General features: G+C 43.6%; 1 protein-coding gene across 7 annotated transcripts in view; it reads right to left on the reverse strand.

Moving 5' to 3' along the window:
- The window catches only part of PCSK6 (proprotein convertase subtilisin/kexin type 6), a 198,027-nt gene that overhangs the window by 37,641 nt on the left and 138,005 nt on the right, over positions 1–22,381 (reverse strand). Inside the window, exon 15 of one of the 7 annotated variants that reach the window (XM_054667241.2) lies at positions 11,923–11,992. The exons of the other annotated variants lie outside the window; for them this stretch is intronic. Coding sequence (XP_054523216.1) covers positions 11,938–11,992 — 55 coding nt within the window. The 3' untranslated portion in view covers positions 11,923–11,937. Of the gene's footprint in view, positions 1–11,922; positions 11,993–22,381 lie in introns of those variants that run through there. 7 annotated transcript variants of the gene reach the window in all.

Genomic DNA, 22,381 nt, shown 5'->3' on the forward strand with positions numbered 1-22,381 from the left:
CCCCTGCTAGCCAATTACTTCATCTCTGTTCTTTAGTTTCCTCATTTGTAACGTGGGGATAATAATAACGTCTCCAAATGTCTACCTCACAGGGTTGCTTTGGAGATTAAATGACTTCATGATGGTAAAGCACTTAGAGACTGGCACATAGGAGCTGTCCATTAAGGGAAACCTACTGCACACGTCATTTCAGCTGTGTGCATGTGTACCTGTAGGCTACATTACTAGACGTAAAACTCGTCACACGTCACATGTCACACGTCAAAAGGAACGGGCTCCCTTGCAGCCTGCAGCTATGGCTTACATTGCCAATCCGATAACTCAGAAAGGTTAACGTCGCATTTCTCTCATTATATGAGAAACTGAGCATCCTTTTCATATAATTAAGAGCAAGACAAATTTCTGATTTGATAAAATTAAAAGCAATTTATAAACTTGTAAATTTACCAAAGATATTTGCTAGGAACAAGGGATGAGACGTCTAAGATGCATAGAAGCAGATCTTAGCTGCATTTGTAACAAGGGCCAGTGGAATGAAATGGTGTTTTGCTCACACATGGTTTGTATTTTTGTTCTTTCTCTCGATCTGCAAGATACTCATGACAGCCTATGAGGGGCCAGGCACTGAGCTAACAACCTGCGGAGCTGAGAGCTGGGAGCTCCAAAAACACCAGCAGGGAAGAAGCAGTGGGACCAAAGCAACCCCTTCCTGCATGTGCCTCCAAAAGAGACCTTTCCTTTTCTAACAGGTGCGATTTGTGACACTTGACCTAAGGTTAAGGTTTAGACAATGGTAATTTTGGAGACATTTATCTCTCTCTTTTTCTTTTTTTAGACGGAGTCTCGCTCTGTCACCCAGGCTGGAGTGCAGCGGCACCATCTCGGCTCACTGCAAGCTCCGCCTCCTGGGTTCACGCCATTCTCCTGCCTCAGCCTCCTGAGTAGCTGGGACTACAGGCGCCCGCCACCATGCCCGGCTAATTTTTGTATTTTTAGTAGAGATGGGGTTTCAGAATGTTTGCCAGGATGGTCTTGGTCTCTTGACCTTGTGATGCGCGTGCCTCCCAAAGTGCTGGGATTACAGGCATGAGCCACTGCACCTGGCCTATCTCCCCTTTCTAGTACTTAAATGCTTTTTTCACTTTCTCAACCAAGGGAGTCACTTTGGTTTTCCTGCCTTTGGAAGACGTAAAAATGAGAATTCCATACCTATGGCATAAAGTGTATGGCATAAATTTGAAGTGTGATTCTTTTTTAAAATTACTTTTTCCCTAGTTAGAATAAAAATTATTAAATGTTGAGATATTTAAAGAAAAATAAAAATAAATCACCTATAACTCTTTTGGCATATTTCCTCCTGGGCTCTTTCCTATGCAAGTGTATTTCTTGCATAGTTGAAAACACACAGCACCCTGTTTTCTCTTTCTTTTTCCACTTAGCATTATATCATGTTAATCGCATTCGACGTTACTTTTTTTCTTGTTCACTGTTTTCTCTCCCTTCAGCCTAGAGGCATCACGGGGCAGGGAACATGTCTCTCTTGTTTGGTGCATTAGCTTCAGTGTGTAGCAACTTTTGGGCACACAGTAGGTACTCAATAAATGTTTGCTGAATGAATGAATCTGTTAAAACATTTTTTTTTGACAGCAAAATACTTCACCCTGTGAAAGTGACCATTTGTTTAACAACCTCTTATGACAGGTTATGACAGAACGTTTAGTCCAGTTCCCTTTTTTGAAATACATAAATCTGACAGAAATATTACTTGATGCAGTCTGGATTACTTTTTCCCAATAGAGTCCCCAAAGTGGAACCACTGGGTCAGGTGATACCACACTGTTAATGTCTTATCTTGAACTGTATGTCTATCATGAACTGTAAACTTACGTCTATCATGAACGGCAATGCCACATGATCCCACCACAGTGTTTGGTGTCCCATGAGGCTTGACTGCAAAATACCCAGGCGAGGGACCACAGGCCACCTGGGCAAATCAGTTCCTTGATAAGAATCACCCCCTCTACACAGTCCCTTCTCCAAACCACAGCCCAAGCTTAACTGAGGCAGGAGAGTCAGATGCTTACGGGTGACTTAGGATAACAGACTAAGGCAGAGACACACAGGAATGAGCTTCTCGGAGGCTTTAGTTTTCAAGAGGCATCCACCTCTTCTCATTGCGTCCAGCGTCCACAGTGTCGGCCCCCCACAGCAGCAGCACTTGTGCCAGGACAGGCTCCCCAGGCCGGCCCCTCCACACTCAGTCACCCCCAAGAGGCCACATTCTCTTTGGGAAGGTAAGCCACATGGGTGCAGGAGAAGCAAGGAGGAAGAACAGGCAGATGTGTCCAGGGACACCCCAGGCCAGAGCAGGGTCTACACTCAACAGAACTGCCACCCAGAGGCAGTCAGATTTTAGAATGTTGACCCTGCTTTCGGCAAACCACTTAGCAAGAATGTGTTATTTACTATTCAAGGTACTCTACAAGCCTGTTCAAGTTTACTGTTGTACAAACCCAACTAGCACCATGAGTTCCTTAGTTTCTAAAAGGAGGGGGTCTTAAAAGATGCCCCATCAAATTTTTTGCCATCAGATTCCTGAGCCTGTAGAAGAATCACAAATCCACCTGTTTAAACACTTGGGCCAGCACTGCCAGCAGGCTGCCTCCAGATGTCAACAACGAAGGCCAGGGAATGTCACTGTGACAGGCAGAGGATAATCCGCAGGTAATGCCAACCGAGGCTGCCAACGAATGGATTTATCATCATTCACTATCTTCAATGCCAACTGAGGCTGCCAACGAATGGATTTATTACCACTCACTATCTTCAATGCAGTATTTCCCCTCAATGAATTAAATTCATAATGAACAAACAGGATTATTCCCATTATGCAAAGAAAGAACCATAATTAAGGGGAGACTATGGTTGAATTTGCCAACAGGAAAGTACCAGCAATAATGAAGCTTTCCTATGCCTGGCATTTTGAGTTAAGCATTAAAATCCCTGTGAAGGAAATTTACAATTGGAGACAAAGCAAGTAGGGGTGGGGGAAAGTTCTATTAGACTAAGGACTCTGAGCTAATACTTTTGGATTCCTGGGTTTTCTTGGCTGTAAGAGAAGTTATTAACAATATAGAGTTTAATTAATTCTCCCCCTATGTCCCCATACTTAAAATATGCAGGAAGAAATTCCTTAATTGAAACACAGTGAAGTAAGAGAGCCCTAGAAAAATCACGTAAATATGTTTCAGTTTAAAACACCAGTGGAAGTTTTTTCCTTCTGAGATTCGGTGAACCAGCCACCCATGGCTATGTTCAAGTTACAAAGGTTAATGCAGAGGTTTGGGTGGAAGGAATAAAAAAGCTTACTTCCATCCATTTATAAAAATATACAGAAACACCCCTATAATTCACATACTGAATACTCCTATAATTTACTCCTTAAAAGGGGTGAATTTCACAGTATGTGAATTATATCTCAATAAAGCTATTATTAAAAATACCGTGTAGGGGCCAGGCACAGTAGCTCACGCTTGTGATCGCAGAGCTTTGGGAGGCTGATGTGGGAGGATCTCTTGAGGCCAGGAGTTCGAGACCAGCCTGGCAACATAGTGAGACTCCATTTCTACAAAAAATAAAATAGAAAAATTAGCCAGGCGTGGTGGTGTGTCCTTGTAGTCCTATCCATTCAGGAGGCTGAGTTGGGAGGATTGCTAGAGCCCAAGAGTTGGAGGCTGCAGTGAGCCATGATTGCACACTACATTCCAGCCTGGGTGACAGAGCAAGACCCTTTCTCAATAAATAAATAAATAAATATACATATATATATATAATAATTACACATACACACAGTAATTTTTTGTGTATATTGTACGTATACGTATACACACACAAACAGAAATATCAACCTTTACTCAGTAGATTGAACACATTATTAAAATACACTTTAAGTTCACATTATGGCCAGTAAGAGAAAGGTAAAAAGGAATTTAGGAATGGCTTGGAAAGGAGGATAAGAAAAAGAGTACATATATGTGTGCTCCCCATGTACACACACGTCCATGGATGCACATGGACATGTGTGCACAAGGCACCTGTAACATGCACACCCACACTCACGTACTTACCTGAGCACACACACATACACACATGAACTCTCAGACCCAGGCTAGGAAAGGGGAGATACAAGGCTTCCCTGTGCTCCTATAGCCACAAAAACCCTGAAAGATGGTATTTTAAATGCCAGGAAAAGGATCGAAGAATCCTAAACAAATATCCATTCAGGAAAGAATGCTCGCCTGTGTGTGCAATGGACAACACAGCACTTTTCTTAATGGCATCTATAAGGTCATTCTATCTTTTAAGATGCTCCAGCTTTTCCAAAGTAATAAATTAAATGTCTGGAAAGTCAAAAACTCTTACAAGGTTTATAACAAAGAAAGCAGTCCTCCTTCACTCCATTCTACCTCTTGGAGTCCCCCTGACTCCCCACCTCTTTTTAACACTTGGAGTTATTTTTCTGGCATTTACCCTTACATTGCTAGACAAAAATACTCATATGCTATGTCCTGGTTTCTTGATGTTAGACATTGTCCAGTGATGTCTCACCTAGGAAGCTGAGAATTCAGTTCTCTTACACTATCTTCCACATACTCACATGCTCCCTCTCCCGCCCCCACCTCCCAATGTTCTAACAAAATTTCTTACTGGGTCCAATATTTATTGTCTTTCCCCCACCACCCTTTCATTTTCTGGGAGATTTCCTCAAGTTTATCTTCTAACATATCTATTGAATTTTGAATTTTTGACTTATATTTTTAATTTTAAGGCATTTATGTGCTTCTCCCCAATTTTTTTTTTTTTTTGAGACAGAGTCACCCAGGCTGGAGTGTAGTGGTGCAATCTCAGCTCACTGCAACCTCCGCCTCCCAGGATCAAGCGATTCTCCTGCCTCAGCCTCCCGAGTAGCTGGGATTACAGGTGCCACCACCACACCCAGCTAAATTTTGTATTTTTAGTAGAGACAGGGTTTCACCATGTTGGCCAGGCTGGTCTTGAACTCCGAACCTCAGGTGATCCACCTGTCTCAGCCTCCCAAAGTGCTAGGATTACAGGTGTGAGCCGCACCGCGCCTGGCCAAAAGTGTGGGTTTTTTTTTTTTTTTTTCTTGACAAAGTCTTGCTCTGTTATCCAGGCTGGAGTGCAGTGGCGCGATCTCGGCTCACTGCAACCTCTGCCTCCTGGGTTCAAGCGATCCTCCTGCCTCAGCCTCCCAAGTAGTTAGGATTAGTAGTTGGGATTACAGGCGCCTGCCACCACGCCTGGCTAATTTTTGTATTTTTAGTAGAGATGAGGTTTTACCATGTTGGCCACACTGGTCTTGAACACCTCACCTCAGGTGATCTGCCCACCTTGGCCTCCCAAAGTGCTGGGATTACAGGCATGAGTCCCCATGCCTGGCCTAAAAATTTGGTATTTTTAAAGTGCTGGAATAAATACTCCCAACCCAGAATTCTATATCCAGTGAAAATACCATTCAAAAATGGGTTGAAGTAAAGACATTTTCAAAGAAAACAAAGCTGAGCAAAGTCCTTGCCAGAAGCCCAGCTTGATAAGAAATGGTAAAGGATGTGTTTCAGGCTAAGGGAAATGATAGCAGATGAAAATTCAGATCTACAGGAAAGAATAAAGAGCACTAGAAATGGTAAACATGTCAGTAAACACACTGAAGAGCAGCTGTTTCCCTTAATTTATTTAAAAGACAACACCCTTATAATCCCAGCATTTTGGGAGGCCAAGGTGTATGGGTCACTTGAGGTCAGGAGTTCAAGACCAGTCCGGCCAACATGGCGAAAACCTGTCTCTACTGAAAATACAAAAATTAGCCAGGCACGGTGGTGCATGCCTGTAATCCCAGCTACTTGGGAGGCTGAGGCAGGAGAATTGCTTGAACCTGGGAGGTGGAGGTTGCAGTGAGCTGACATTGTGCCACTGTACTCCAGCCTGGGAAACAGAGTAAGACCCTGTCTCAAAAAAAAAAAAAAAAAAAAAAAAAAAAAAGAAGATTGCTTAAAGCAAAAAATAATATCACTGTTTTAAGAAGGAGTTTGTAACAAATACAGAAGCAAAATATACAACACCATTACAGCACAAATGAGGAAGTGGAGGGGGATGGAATTACACTGTTAGATCCTTTTATTTGAGAAGTGTAAAGCTGTTCAATATTAATTCTAAGTAAAGTGTAATAAATTAAGGATGCATATTGTAATCCCTAGAGCACCAAAGTACAGCTAAAAAGCAAATAGAGGAGATAAAGTGGAAAGCTGACAAATATTTGATTAATCTAAAACAAGGCAGGAAAAGAGGAACAGAGTATTTCATCTTTTTAATACTGTTGGATTTAGTTTTCTTGATATTGGGCTTAGAATTTTTGTATTTATGTTCTTGAGTGAGACTGGCTGAAAATTCTCCATTCTCATATGTGCTCTTGGGATTTGGTATCAAGAATACACTGGCTTCAGCTGGGCACGGTGGCTCACGCCTGTAATCCCAGCACTTTGGGAGGCTGAGGCGGGTGGATCATCTGAGGTTGGGAGTTGGAGACCAGCCTGGCCAACATGGCAAAACCCTGTCTCTACTAAAAGTACAAAAATTAGCTGGGTGTGGTGGCGCATGCCTGTAATCCCAGCTACTTGGGAGACTGAGGCAGGAGAATCGTTTGAATCTGGGAGGCAGAAGTTGCAGTGGGCTGAGATTGCACCACTGCACTCCAGGCTGGGCAACAGAGTGAGGCTCCGTCTCAAAAATAAATAAATAAATAAATAACTCTGGCTTCATTCAACAAAGTGGGGACTGTTTCCCTATTTTTCTACCATCTAGAAGAATTTACAGAACACTGACATTATTTCTTCCATTTAAATGTTTGGCAGAATTTGCTGGTAAATTGCTCTGGCCTTGAGTTTTCTTTTAAATTATAGAATCAATTTCTTTAATAGGACAATTTTAATTTTATGTAAACGTGTCAATTTTGTTAAGTTGTATTTTTTCTTGGAATTTGTTCATTTCACTTAGAATTCCTTTGTCACATAATTTTAATGTATATAGGATCTATAATCATGCGCTTTTCATTCCTGAAATCATATAGTTTCAGCTTTTTCCTTGGTCTACTTACAAGTTTATCAATTTTATTAGTTTCTTTCAAGAACTGGCTTATGGCATTTTAATTTTCTCTACATATGTTTGTTTTCTATTTTGTTAATTTCTGCTATTTTAAAAATTCCTTCTTTCTTCATTCTTTATGTTGTTGGTTTTTTTCTATCATCTTAAGTTGGATGCTTAGCACGTTAATTTTCAGGATTTTCTCTTTTCTGATATATGCAATTACAGCCATAAAGTTGTCTAACTACAGCTTTAGCTGTATCTTCCTTATTTGAATATGTAGTATTTTTATTATCATCCAGTTTTAAGTATTTTCTAATATAAATTATGTTTTTTTCTTTTAACACATAAATTATTTAGAAGTATTTTTCAATTTTCAAATGTATGGAAACTTTCTAATTATCTTTTTGATTTTGATTTCTAACTAAGTGTAATGTCAGAGAATAGGGTTTATATGCTACCAATCCTTGGAAATCCATTGAAGCTTGCCAAATGGCTCGACATGTGGCCAATTTTCATAAATCTTCCATTCGTGTTTGAAAAGTGGGTGTATTGGCCGGGTGCAGTGGTTCATGCCTGTAATCCCAGCACTTTGGGAGGCCAAGGCGGGCAGATCACGGATCAGGAGTTCGAGACCAGCCTGGCCAACACGGTGAAACCCTGTCTCTACTAAAAATACAAAATACAGGCACACACCTGTAGTCCCAGCTACTCAGGAGGCTGAGGCAGGAGAATCACTTGTATGTGGGAGGCGGAGGTTGGAGTGAGCCGAGATTGCGTCACTGCACTCCAGCCTGTGCGACAGAACAAGATTCTGTCTCAAAAAAAAAAAAAAAAAAAAAAAAGTTGGTGTATTATTCTGTTGTTTGGCACAGTGTTCCAATATGTCCATTTGACCTAAATTGTCAATTGAGATATTTGCATCTTCTATTATTATGAATTTTTGCTGTTTTATCTATCAAATATATCCGAGGTATGCTAAATCTCTCCCTCCTGTGTGAGTTTGCCATTTTCTCTTTGTAGTTTTAACAAGTTTTTGCTCTATATGTATTTTAAGGCTGTGTTATAAACTGCATAAAAGATTAGAGGTGGAACGTTTAGAACGGAACTAAACCTTTTAGCAATATGTATAGACCCTCTACATATTGATAGATACACAGAGCCACATACCAAGCTCCAATAACGCTTTTTGCCATAACATTTCTGTTTGCCTAATGTTAACATAACTACACTAGCTTTCTTTTGGTTATTATTTGCCTACTATATCTTTTCCCATCTACTTTATTTTTAATTCTTCTGATTTCTTAAGTTTTAGATATCCTGCCTGTGTATAGTTATAAGAGTCAGTTCCAGCAGGAAGCAGACAGCATAATTAAAACAGGATGATCCAAAGAGGCTTTCATAAGCAGACTGTTTACAAAGGTGCGTGCGAGCAGAGGGTAGCAAAGCCAGAAGGGACGGTGCAGATCCCTGGGACTAGTGCTCCACAGGTAAGGGTGAGCTATGACTGTGAGGAGTGCCGGCTGATGAAGGACTGGAGAATCACTAACTCATAAATAAATATCCCCTCCCTCCCTCCTCTCCTGCTGGAGTTTCCCCTTGGCTGAACTCAACTATAAGCCACAGGCAAGGGAGTCTGCGGGGTGGAGGAGTGGAGAATGGATCTGGTGGGTAAATGAAATATACCTGGCACTACAGAAAATACTTTTTTTTTAATTTGTATTTTTTGAGATGGAGTCTCACTGTCGCCCAGGCTGGAGGGCACTGGCATGATCTTGGCTCATTCCAACCTCTGCCTTCTAGGTTCCAGTGATCCTCCTGCCTCGGCCTCCTGAGTAGCTGGGACTACTATTAGGCACACACCACCACATGCGGCTAATTTTTGTATTTTTAGTAGAGACGAGGTTTCACCATGTAGGCCAGGCTGCTCTTGAACGCCTGACTTCAAGTGATCCGCCCACCTCGGCCTCCCAAATACATTTTTAAATACATTAAAAAAAAATCCAATATGACAATTTTTGTCTCTCAAGGGGAGCAATGAGTCTGTACGCCTTTAGTGAAACTACTGACGTTATTGGACTTGTTTGTAAGCACTTGTTTTGTGGGTTCTAGTTACACAGCTTTGTCTGTGTCTCCTTTCCTTGGGTGCCCCTGAGGTCCCAGTGTTATGTGGTCTGCTAGGTGAGCTCCACAGATGAAGCAGATGCCTTCAAGCAAAAGCCGGACCACGATTCTGTTCACCTCTTTGGCTGTGAACATTTCAACCAACATTTAAAATTCTTTTCTGTGGGAGGGAGATTTCAAGACACTTGTCTTCTCTGTTGTCGGAAATAAAAGTCCACGACATCTTTTAACATTTTGATCTTGACTTTGTTTTGGAGTAATTTGTTAGCAACTTAGAAAAAGTTTTATATATCTTTTATTTATTTTTTAGAGACATTCATATTTAGACTGAAAAAAAGGCAAACAGATTATGAAGAAAATAAAATCAAACAAATTGGGACTTTTTTAAAAAAGGAAATAATTATCAAAACTCTGGAGGGGAAATTTAAAATTATTTTTAAAAAGTCAAAAGTGAAACAGCAGGCCAGAAAAAAATTTTATATGAACTATGACACACCCAGGGTTATTACACCAATATTTTACCAATATTTTACATAGACTACATACTTATCAGCTTGATAGCAACACTGAGCGCTCTCGCGAAAGACAGAAAAGGGAATTTTCTTTTTTCTTTTTTTTGAGACGGAGTCTCATTCTGTCATCCAGGCTGGAGTGAAGTGGCAAAATCTCGGCTCACTGCAACCTCCGCCTCCCGGGTTCAAGTGATTCTCCTGCCTCAGCCTCCTGAGTAGCTGGGATTATAGGCACCCACCACCATGACCGGCTAATTTTTGTATTTTTGGTAGAGGCGGGGTTTCACCCTGTTGGCCAGGCTGGTCTCAAACTCCTGACCTCAGGTGATCCGCCTGCCTCAGCCTCCCAAAGTGCTGGGATTACAAGCGTGAGCCACCACGCCAGAAAGGGCAATTTTCAAAAGAAAAAACACAGTGCACAAACATTTGAAAAAAGGTTCACCTTTGTTAGTAATGATCACAATGTAAGTTAAGGAAGGGTATCATCTACCTCCTCCAGAACTGCCCACTCCTGGTAAGACTACAAATCAGTTCAACTATTTCGAAAAGCAAATTGGCAATATGTATCAAAGGCAGGCATATTTGTGGTTTCCACCTCTTATTTATCCCAGTAATTTTACTTCTGGTGAATAATCCCAAAGAAATAATTTTAAATTCAGGAGAAGGCTTTTTGTACCAAGCTGTCTGCTCATAATAGGAAAAAATGGAAAGCAATCTACATGTCCAACAATAGAGAGATGCTTAAATAAATGATGGTGCTTCTGTTGGTGAAGTATTATAAAAATCTATAAAATGCTGCTTACAAAGGATATTTAATGACATAGAAACATGCTTGCTATCCAAGTAACAAAAAGAAAGACCAAGTTATACATGCAGCACAGTTAGGACTCTGTGAAATGTCAGGGGAGAAAAAGACCAAGTAGAAATGCCTGTAGAGACACAGTTTGAACATGAAGTGTTTCTGGAAATAAGTAATAAAGTCAAATGTTCGAAAATCAAACACACTTATCTATTCTGGGGCGAACCTGGCTGCCAGAATGCCGAACCATGCAGGCAGCAGGAATGCCCAAGCGTACCTCATTCCTAAAACTGAGGGCAAACCTGGGAAAGGGGTTTCAAGAGAGCTCTCCCTCTTCCTCAGATCTGTCGTTTTCATTTTCATCAATGTTTAGTATTTTATTTGCAAAAATTAGCTATGAGGTGAGACAAAGGTCATCTTTTTGTTATGCTTTCTACTGGAGATACAGAACCGACTAAACAATACTGTGATTCATAAATGTGCACAGCAGCAGTTGGCGGCATTTCTCCCCGAGATAAGTGGGGATACATACTTCTTTTTTTCTCAAACGAGGAGAGTTTTGGGGAAAGGCGTCACTGTCACGGCCCCGTGAAAGAGAAAAGGAGGTAAAGAGATTGACTGCAATATTAATCCAAATGGGGTTAAAAATGGAACTTTTTGACAACAGTGTGTATGGTGACTGTTTGGAGAGTGTGCCAAGTTCTTCAGCTCTGTTTCCAAGGAAGTGGGAGTGATACTCTATAATTGCACTTTCCAGAAATGAGAGTTTAGTGACAAACTTGAAAGCCGGCACAGAAGGCATGTGCTTTAAATCTGTCTTCCCTTCTAGCATCAAGCACAAGATAGATTGAGCCATCGAACACAGATTGCAAAATCTCAACTCTTATCTTAGAAATGAAGATTAGCTCAAAACAGATGTCAATAAAACACAGATCAAGACGGCTAGCAATAAAATGAGAACAGTTATGCTCTTGGGAAAAAAGACATTGTTGAAAGGGCCACTGAAAGGAAATCAAGAATTCATGGAACTTTTTAGGATGAATAAAGGGAAAACATGGTCACACAGAAGAGACTAATTTCTTCCCCTTCATTAAACATTTTACTGAGTATGTACAGCTGAAGACAGAACTGGTTAAAATTATGTAAGCTCTTGATTTAAACAAGGTTTATGCTTGCACGCACACGCATTCATGCAGTCGATCAACAACTGCTTGTGAGCCACGTCCAAAGTGCTGAGCCTCTGGGGGCGGGAGCTGAGAGATCCAGCTCTGGACTTCCAAAGGCAGCCAAAGTTCTAAATGTGGTGGCTGTGGTCATCTGTCCCTCTGCAGTATTTCACAGAGATTACCAAAGCTCTTGTTCAATCTGCCACCTGAACACGTGTTTCAGTCCAGGTTCCCTGGAAAACAAGGGACTGAAGCGAAGCCCATGGGCTGAAGCTTTACTGGGAGGTGCAATCCCAGGGCAACAGGAGTGGAGGGCAGCAGGAGGAAGGGCCCGGGTTTGACAAATGGAAGGAGCTGTGTTTCAAGCTGGCTGCAGCTCCACAAAGAAACGGGGTGGTTGCTTAGCCAGGGGAAGTCTTCCAAACAGGCCTTGTGAGACCAATGTGCCCTCAGACAGGAAGGGCATACACTTTATGTCCTGTCTTTCATTGGGTAAACCTTCCTTCTGGGTTGTGTTACCTGCCCCCTCCAGGCAGCCAGATGCTGGGGAGGCCTGATGCCAAGCCTCACCTGGAAGTGGAGAGAAAAGCCACAACCCCCGCCCCCCCCGGGGTCCTGCTGGGTCAGACCGGACCCCTACGCCTCCGCCGCTCCTCCCCGGTGGGAACGTCAGCAGCCATTCCAACGCCCAGGCTTCACTGTGGGGGAGGCTGGGGGAGCCGAGGCAAGGAAGTGAGGGCTAGATCTCTTTACTGGGCAAGAGGCAAGGCCTGACGACAGCAGGGCTGGGCCAGTGTGGGGAGACACGCAGTGGGGCCAGTGTGACATTTGCGGAGTAAAACGTCATCAAAATACATGCTTCGAGGTATAAAGTGTGAACTATCATGTTTGAAAAGAACCTGCTTCCCTGGGCTTTCTGGAGTCTTCCAAAGGTATAGCAGCACCTTCGTGAGACACCGTCACAGCACAAGGGCAGAACTACAGAATTCGATATGTAACTGACATGTGTAATTGGCTTCAAGGAAGCTCAATATCAAGAAACACTTCTTGGTGTTTCTGATGTTATAGGCACTATGGACAAAGATCGTAATCCTGAAACCTTTGAAACTCCTCATAAAGGATTTGCTCATATGAAACCTTCCTCCATTTGAATCTCCCCAGGCCCGTTGAAGTAGACACTATTATTCCCATCACACACGTGCAGAAACAGAGACTGAGAGGTTCCGTGACCAGGCCAGGAAGCGGCCAGCTGAACTCAGACCACACCTGCCAGCTGCTCTGCTCTGGGCTCTCCCTAAACACCACCCTGAGGTCCAAATCCCGTTCAGGGGCTCCAGTGTCTGCGGCAGCCTGGTCTCCTCCCGCCACCCTCCTGCTCCTCTCACTCAAGTCGCCTGGATAGCGGGTCAGATTTGGTTTTCGTAACTGATCTGTGCCCCGATAGCTTATTCTGCAAGTTTTGGCAAAAGCACCACAGTTCTGACTAGACCTTCCTTGATCCTGTCTTGGCTTCAACTTTCAGGTTTCTGGGAAGGACAGAACCAAAGCTGGGATTCCACAGAAGCACAGGGTAGAGTCAGGTGCACTGGGCTGAGCTCCAAAGAAAGCCAAGCCCTGTGGGAACTTCCTGAATGGCTCTGCCCCGGGGGCCTGCAAAAGTCCTGAGGAGCCAAGGCAATGCTTGGCTTATCATCTCCTCCTGGCAGTTTCAACACAAAGCTTTTGGTTAGCAAAGTTTTGTTTGTTTTTCTTGGGAAAAGTGTTGCTTAAGAAGAAGAAAGGAAGAATAGAAATGTACCTGCTGAGTTCAAAAGTCAGAAGAGTTTTCCCTTAGGGCCAGCCAACCCAGCTTTGCCTCCAGCGCAGCAACCCTGGATTCAGTGAATTCCAAATTCCTGGGTTCTGCAGAGGTCACAGCCAATTTGATTTTCCTCAAAGGCACGGAGGCAGGTCTCTACCAGCTTCTCCAGGCTGGAATTTTCCCAGAGAGCAAATGGACCAATTCCTAAAGGCTGTGGTAAAACACACACTTGCAGCGGCAGGTAGGGAGAGGGGAGAGGAGCCTGGGCTTCTGTGACAACCTACACAGGCTGCGTGAGAAATTTCATGTCCACCAGGTGCTGGTAAGACGCTGATGAGGGAGTCATCAGTCCCAGGTCTCCCAGCCCATCACCGGTGCAGCCAGCGTGGGACCCGGGCTCCTCTGCCCCTGCATTCCCGCTCTTTAAATCACATCACTCCGTGGCCCCGAGTGCAGAGTGCCATACAGATTCGTTTCACACATTTGTTCTACCATCTCTGCAACTGCTGCTTGTTGGCTTTCTATCATGATTTTGCCTTCTTGTGTTTTCGTTTATTTTTTTTATTTTTATTTTTTCTGAGACGGAGTCTCTGTTGCGCAGGCTGGAGTGCAGTGGCACAATCTCGGCTCACTGCAATCTCCACCTCCCTGGTTCAAGCAATTCTCCTGCCTCAGCCTCCCGAGTAGATGAGATTACAGGTGCACGCCACCATGCCCGGCTAATTTTTGTATTTTTATAGAGATAGGGTTTCACCACGTTGGCCAGACTGGTCTCCAACTCCTGACCTCGTGATCCACCTGCCTCGGCCTCTCAAAGTGCTGGGATTATAGGCGTGAGACAACGCACCTGGCCTTTAGTTTATATTTTATTTGGATACTACAAATGTTGAATATCTTGTGTTTACTGGTTATTTGTATGTTTTCTTTACGAATTGCTTTTCAGGATTTTGGCCTATTTAGTGATATTATTTAAATATTTCTTAGTGATCTGTAAGCACTCTACATATTAAGGCTATAACACAGTATAGCACTCTGTGATTATCTAACCTCTACAGTTGAGATATTAGACATAAAGGTGTCTGCCTGTGTATTAGAATTTTTTATGCCAAATATTACTTTAATTTTACCCCTTGGAAAAATGACTTTTTAGCATATGGAGAATTCAGATGATCACTATTTACTGATAAGCAAGATTTAGTCAGAAAAATAGTTTGATTTATTAAACAGCAGTTAAACCAATGGCAAGTAGACCTGGGGGCCTCTGAGCCGGCCCTGGGAAGAATGAGGCCAGTGAAAAAAGAACGCCTGGTTGCGACGTATAGTCCTGGGGAGGACTGGAGAGGGGCTGGCCCCACAAGCATAAAGAGGAGCTGGGACGGGTGGGGAGCAGCGCACTTTGAGCCTTGGTCCTGCAATGAATACGCTCCCCTTAAAGTGCGCTCGTCCCAAGAGAAAGGCAGCTCTCTACCCGTTCAATTCCCAATATGCAGTGGTGCGCTGCAGCCGACCAGCACTGGCTTAACGGAACTGATTGTGAACATTTTCAGAATCTTTGTGAGCTGGTTGTTAAACACAGTCTTTATTAAACATTAAATTATAGAAGCTTACAATTGAATAAATTATACTAAAAACAAAGGTAGTGAATATTCACAAATTGCCCCTTCCTCATGATCTCACTATATTTTGTCATTATCTGTGCTTCGGGGTTACTCGCATCTGTCCTATCTACACAGGGGAAGCACTCTCTCACGGTGGCTACTGGACCCCCCTTTCACCAACCCGTCTTCAGCGACGTCACGTGAGCAGCTTGAAATCGGCCATGGCGGGATATTCCCATACGGAAATCGACAAATGCTACCAACAAGGGCTGGGTTTACTGCTGATTTTCTGGACTTAAGAAAGTGATGGAGAAAGCATTAATACTGCAGGTATAACTTAAAAGTGTTTCGTGTCTGTAGGTATTACACTGTGAACAGCATACAAAACTGAAGAGATATTCTTTCAGTATTTGAAAATTATTTTCCAATTTAGCAAGGAAGTTGTTCCCATCCCTGGTGAGTGAATGAAGCTCTGACATATGTCTTTGTTGTTTCTGCGGTAAAAATATTACCCAATATTCACGCTGGAAAGACAACTGTTCACGCATCGCAGCCATCGGCTGGTTACGGAACCAGAATCTGGCAAAAATCAATGAAAGCAGTCTCTGAGAATCAATTGGCTAAATGGAATTTATAATACAAGCAGTGTATATTTTATTATTTGTAAATTGTTGGCTAACATCCTTTATATCAGTAAAATTTATAATGAACTTATGTGATATGTCAATATCTATATATAATTTCCCCCAGAGCACTAGTTGTTAAATATTTACCAGCAAGCAGGACAATATAACTTCATGGGTGGTGGGAAAATGGGGACAGGATGGGATGCCTCATATAACAGCCAAATAAACAGCCCTCTTAACTACCATGAAACAGAAGACTCAATTCAACTGAACATGTAAACAGGGCAGAGTGGGGACAGCAAACTAAGGCCAGGACCTACCGCCTATTTTATAAAGTGAGGTCAGAACACAGCACGGCCTCTCATTTACATAATTTCCATGGCTGTTTTACACTATAATGGGAGAGGTGAGTAGTTGTCTCAGAGACCAGAAAACCTCAAACATTTACTATCTGACCCTTTACAGAAAAAGTTTTCCAACCCATGGGCTAGAGAGAAGTGAAAAGGCCATTTGTGAATCACTTGAGTTTGTCCAAAATATTTTATAAATATTTTTCTAATTTTTTTTTTTTTTTTTTTTTTTTAACAGACGGGATCTCACTCTGTCGCCCAGGCTGGAGTGCAGTGGTGCGATCTCAGCTCACTGCAAGCTCTGCCTCCTGGGTTCACGCCATTCTCCTGCCTCAGCCTCCTGAGTAGCTGGGACTACAGGCGGCCGCCACCGCGTCTGGCTAATTTTTTGTATTTTTAGTAGAGACGGGGTTTCACCATGTTAGCCAGGATGGTCTTGGATCTCCTGACCTCGTGATCCACCTGCCTTGGCCTCCCAAAGTGCTGGGATTACAGGAATATTTTTCTAATTTTATGATGTTTTCTGCCAGACAGAAATTTCTAATTTTATGTGTATGCATCAAGATAATTATTTTCTTTCCAAATGGTTGGCCAATTATCAATAACTCTTATTCAACACTTCAGTCTTTTCCCACCAGTTTAAAACGCTATCCTTAGCATATCTCTGTGGCTTTACTAATGGACTATCCGTACTGTTCCCTTGATCGGTCTATTCCAGCACCAGTGCCAGATCATTTTATTATAGTTAAAAAACACAGTTAAACACCTGCATTCATTTTTTCAGAATTCCTCTAGCTATTATCTGTGCCCATTCTTTCAGAATAGGTTTTCCTTGCATTCCTTTAATTTTGTTGCGATGTTGATGAGGACTGTGTTAAAGTAACAGCTAACCCTTCTTTGTGAAGAAGAGATACCTCAGTGATACTGAATCCTCCCATTCAGGAACATAGTCTGTAGGAAAAACCCTTAAAACCAAGCATCTATTCCAAGTACCTATTGCATTTCAAATGTTCTACTGCAGTGGTTCCCAACCTTTTCGGCACAAGGAATCAGTTTATTGGAAGACAATTCTTCCACAGCTGGGGATCCGGTGGGGAGCAGTGGGGATGGTTTCGGGGTGATTCAAGCACATGAGAATCATTGTGTACTTTATTTCTATCATTATTACATTGTAAAACATAAGGAAATAACTATACAACTCATCATAATGTAGAATCAGTGGGAGCCCTGAGCTTCTTTCCCTGCAACTAGACGGTCCCGTCTGGGGGTGATGGGAGACAGTAACAGATCATCAGGCATTAGATTCTCATAAGGAGCGTGCAACCTAGATCCCTGGCACGTGCAGTTCACAATGGGGTTCACACTCCTATGAGAATCTAGTGCCTCTGCCGATGTGACAGGAGGTAGAGTTCCGGCAGAAGTGGGAGTGACAGGGAGCAGCTGTAAACACACATGAAGTGCTTGCTGGCCGCTCACCTCCCGCTGTGTAGTCTAGTCCCTAACAGTCCATGGACCACGGACCGGTAGGTGGGATGGGGACCCCTGCTCTTGTGGACTGGTCAAAGCAAGTTCTCAGAAGGCCTGCTGCTCTCTTGGATTTCAGACAAGTGAGGCAGCCTCTCAGCAGCAACATTCCTCAACACCCCGTCCCTAGCTGGCACCCAGCAGAGGCTCCCAGCTTTTAATATTTCATTTAATTTTTACTTTCTAATTCCAACACTTTAAACAAAAAAATGCAACCAGAAATATCCTGAAGCCAGACACATGAAAACCACTGGCCCCAGGGCTAAAGAGATCAGATCAACTATGGGCTGCCTGTACTGCCTTGGAGGGGCTTGGAGACCTCACCAGGTTGGGTTGAGGTGAGGGTGGCCCTGAGCTTGGAAGACGGCCCTGACGCCAGGCTCTGCCCCTTCCAGGCAGGTGAGCTCAGTCAGGCTCTGGGTGGAGGAGCTTGGACTCAGCTTCCTCTTCCACAAAAGGAGAATCTAAACACTCACAATAAGAGAATCACGTTCATCCTGGTAAGGCTCAGCACTTCTCGGGCACTATAAACACTCACAATTAGAGAATCACGTTCATCCTGGTAAGGCTCAGCACTTCTCGGGCGCTATAAACACCAACAATTAGAGAATCACGTTCATCCTGGTAAGGCTCAGCACTTCTCGGGCGCTATAAACACTCACAATAAGACAATCACGTTCATGCTGGTAAGGCTCAGCACTTCTCGGGCGCTACGAACACTCACAATAAGAGAATCACGTTCATCCTGGTAAGGCTCAGCACTTCTCGGGCGCTATAAACACTCACAATAAGAGAATCACGTTCATCCTGGTAAGGCTCAGCACTTCTCGGGCGCTATAAACACTCACAATAAGAGAATCACGTTCATGCTGGTAAGGCTCAGCACTTCTCGGGCGCTATAAACACTCACAATAAGAGAATCACGTTCATCCTGGTAAGGCTCAGCACTTCTCGGGCGCTACAAACACTCACAATAAGAGAATCACGTTCATGCTGGTAAGGCTCAGCACTTCTCGGGCGCTATAAACACTCACAATTAGAGAATCACGTTCATCCTGGTAAGGCTCAGCACTTCTCGGGCGCTATAAACATTCACAATAAGAGAATCACGTTCATCCTGGTAAGGCTCAGCACTTCTCGGGCGCTACAAACACTCACAATAAGAGAATCACGTTCATGCTGGTAAGGCTCAGCACTTCTCGGGCGCTATAAACACTCACAATTAGAGAATCACGTTCATCCTGGTAAGGCTCAGCACTTCTCGGGCGCTATAAACACTCACAATAAGAGAATCACGTTCATGCTGGTAAGGCTCAGCACTTCTCGGGCGCTACAAACACTCACAATAAGAGAATCACATTCATGCTGGTAAGGCTCAGCACTTCTCGGGCGCTATAAACACTCACAATAAGAGAATCACGTTCATCCTGGTAAGGCTCAGCACTTCTCGGGCGCTATAAACACTCACAATAAGAGAATCACGTTCATCCTGGTAAGGCTCAGCACTTCTCGGGCGCTACAAACACTCACAATAAGACAATCACGTTCATGCTGGTAAGGCTCAGCACTTCTCGGGCGCTATAAACACTCACAATTAGAGAATCACGTTCATCCTGGTAAGGCTCAGCACTTCTCGGGCGCTATAAACACTCACAATAAGAGAATCACGTTCATCCTGGTAAGGCTCAGCACTTCTCGGGCGCTGTAAACACTCACAATAAGAGAATCACGTTCATGCTGGTAAGGCTCAGCACTTCTCGGGCGCTGTAAACACTCACAATAAGAGAATCACGTTCATCCTGGTAAGGCTCAGCACTTCTCGGGCGCTGTAAACACTCACAATAAGAGAATCACGTTCATCCTGGTAAGGCTCAGCACTTCTCGGGCGCTACAAACACTCACAATAAGAGAATCACGTTCATCCTGGTAAGGCTCAGCACTTCTCGGGCGCTACAAACACTCACAATAAGAGAATCACGTTCATCCTGGTAAGGCTCAGCACTTCTCGGGCGCTACAAACACTCACAATAAGAGAATCACGTTCATGCTGGTAAGGCTCAGCACTTCTCGGGCGCTACAAACACTCACAATAAGAGAATCACGTTCATCCTGGTAAGGCTCAGCACTTCTCGGGCGCTACAAACACTCACAATAAGAGAATCACGTTCATCCTGGTAAGGCTCAGCACTTCTCGGGCGCTACAAACACTCACAATAAGAGAATCACGTTCATCCTGGTAAGGCTCAGCACTTCTCGGGCGCTACAAACACTCACAATAAGAGAATCACGTTCATCCTGGTAAGGCTCAGCACTTCTCGGGCGCTACAAACACTCACAATAAGAGAATCACGTTCATCCTGGTAAGGCTCAGCACTTCTCGGGCGCTATAAACACTCACAATAAGAGAATCACGTTCATCCTGGTAAGGCTCAGCACTTCTCGGGCGCTACAAACACTCACAATAAGAGAATCACGTTCATCCTGGTAAGGCTCAGCACTTCTCGGGCGCTATAAACACTCACAATAAGAGAATCACGTTCATCCTGGTAAGGCTCAGCACTTCTCGGGCGCTATAAACCCTCACAATAAGAGAATCACGTTCATCCTGGTAAGGCTCAGCACTTCTCGGGCGCTATAAACACTCACAATAAGAGAATCACGTTCATCCTGGTAAGGCTCAGCACTTCTCGGGCGCTACAAACACTCACAATAAGAGAATCACGTTCATCCTGGTAAGGCTCAGCACTTCTCGGGCGCTATAAACACTCACAATAAGAGAATCACGTTCATCCTGGTAAGGCTCAGCACTTCTCGGGCGCTGTAAACACTCACAATAAGAGAATCACGTTCATCCTGGTAAGGCTCAGCACTTCTCGGGCGCTATAAACACTCACAATAAGAGAATCACGTTCATCCTCGTAAGGCTCAGCACTTCTCGGGCGCTGTTTCGTTTAATCCTCCCACCATGCCTGGGCAGAGGACGGGTTGGAGGCTCGGAGCATGGAAATGGCCTGCCGAGGTCCGCAATGACCAGTGGTGGAAGATGAATCTGAGAAGCAGGCCGCTCTAGAGCTCAGCCTTGTGCTACACTGGGTCTCGAAAAGGAAGCATAAGCCAATATGCACCACACACATACACACACCCACGTATCCACATGCACACACACACAGATACATGTACACGTATACACATATACCTAATGCCCACATATACACACATCCATATGCACTTGGACACGCACATGGACACACAGATACATACAAGCCCACATACACACACACATACTTACACACAATACTCTCCCCCACACATGCACACATATATACACCCAAGCACACACTCCCATACACACGTCCAGTAACTGTCTAGAGCACCTTCAGTCAAACGTAAAAGAAACTACGTGTCTTTTTACACTTTAAACAAAGTGTAAAATCCCTGTCTCTATGTGTCCCACGGCACATTGAGCATTTACTCCTCACAAGTGAAGAACTGAAGTGTATTTGCTGTAAAGCAATGAAATCTTTACATCGTTATATTTACTTGTGCCACGTAAATCTCTTAGACGGTCTTGCATTCTGACCTCTTCGGAAGAAATGTTTCCCATACATGTGCTTTTAAAAACTCTTCACGTAATGGAAATTCTCAAATAAACATAAAATGGAGAAAACAGTACAATGAGTCCCCGTGCCCCATCACACAGTCCCAAGAATCCCCAACCTTTTCTCAATCTGGTTTCGTCCACCCTCTTCCTACTCTCCCACTCCCCACCCCCACCCTCTGGAATAGTTTAAAGCATAAATCATAGGCATCGTGGTCATGTCTTCATTTGTAAATACCATGATATGCATCACTAGCAAGAATAACTTTTCCTGAAACTTTAATTCCTTATTATCATCTACCTTGATTCTATACTGATTTGTAACAGTGAGATAAAATAGCACCCAGTGCCTACTGGAGAACACGTAGGTGCTAATCATCATCCTATTCCTCTCTTGTTCTTTTGATAAATTGGACTTCTTTCCTAGATTGGTGGGAATCTGGAAATAATGCTGTTGAAATAATCTGGAAAAACACAGCACATGTGGGTTGCTGCTCTTTTGGAAACAGATGAAAGATCAGAGAAAAAAGAAATTTTAATCAGGGAGAAAGTGAATTCTCAGAGTTCAAGAGTGACACAGGATTTTTTAAAGTGCCATCAATTGCCTCAGACAGTCTATTTATTACTATGTGAATACCAAGTACATAAAACCCTTTGGAACCGTGAAATAAGATACGTGGTGTCAATTACAGAGAGAAGATTGGAAAGCATGCCTGATTATTTTTTCTATTTAGACATTGATGTCTCACAATTCTCCCTGGCAGGGGAAGACCGTGGGAGGTGCCCCAGCACCTTAGGTAGGCTCCTGGTTACAAAGGGAGGGCTAGGCCAACTCAGTAAAGTTTGGGCCCTGTATATAGCCCTGGTCAAACTGCCTGCAGGGCACACTCAGCTGGGCTCTTGGGGTGGAAAAAGTGAAGAACAAGGAAGCACCCCTCACCCCCATGCCTACCCAGCAGACCCGGCACGGGGCAGGTGTGCAGACAAGGTAAGTGTGTGCTGCATGAACAGGAGAACACCATGCAGATGCCCCTTAGTGCTGACAAAGCCAAGCTCGATTCCTGCAGAGCACTTTGCATGCATCCGGCGTGCCCATGGGGGCCCCAGGTCATGAGGAGGTGCAGG

Source organism: Pan troglodytes, chromosome 16, assembly GCF_028858775.2.
Source record: "Pan troglodytes isolate AG18354 chromosome 16, NHGRI_mPanTro3-v2.0_pri, whole genome shotgun sequence".
In the NCBI taxonomy this organism is placed as follows: domain Eukaryota; kingdom Metazoa; phylum Chordata; class Mammalia; order Primates; family Hominidae; genus Pan; species Pan troglodytes.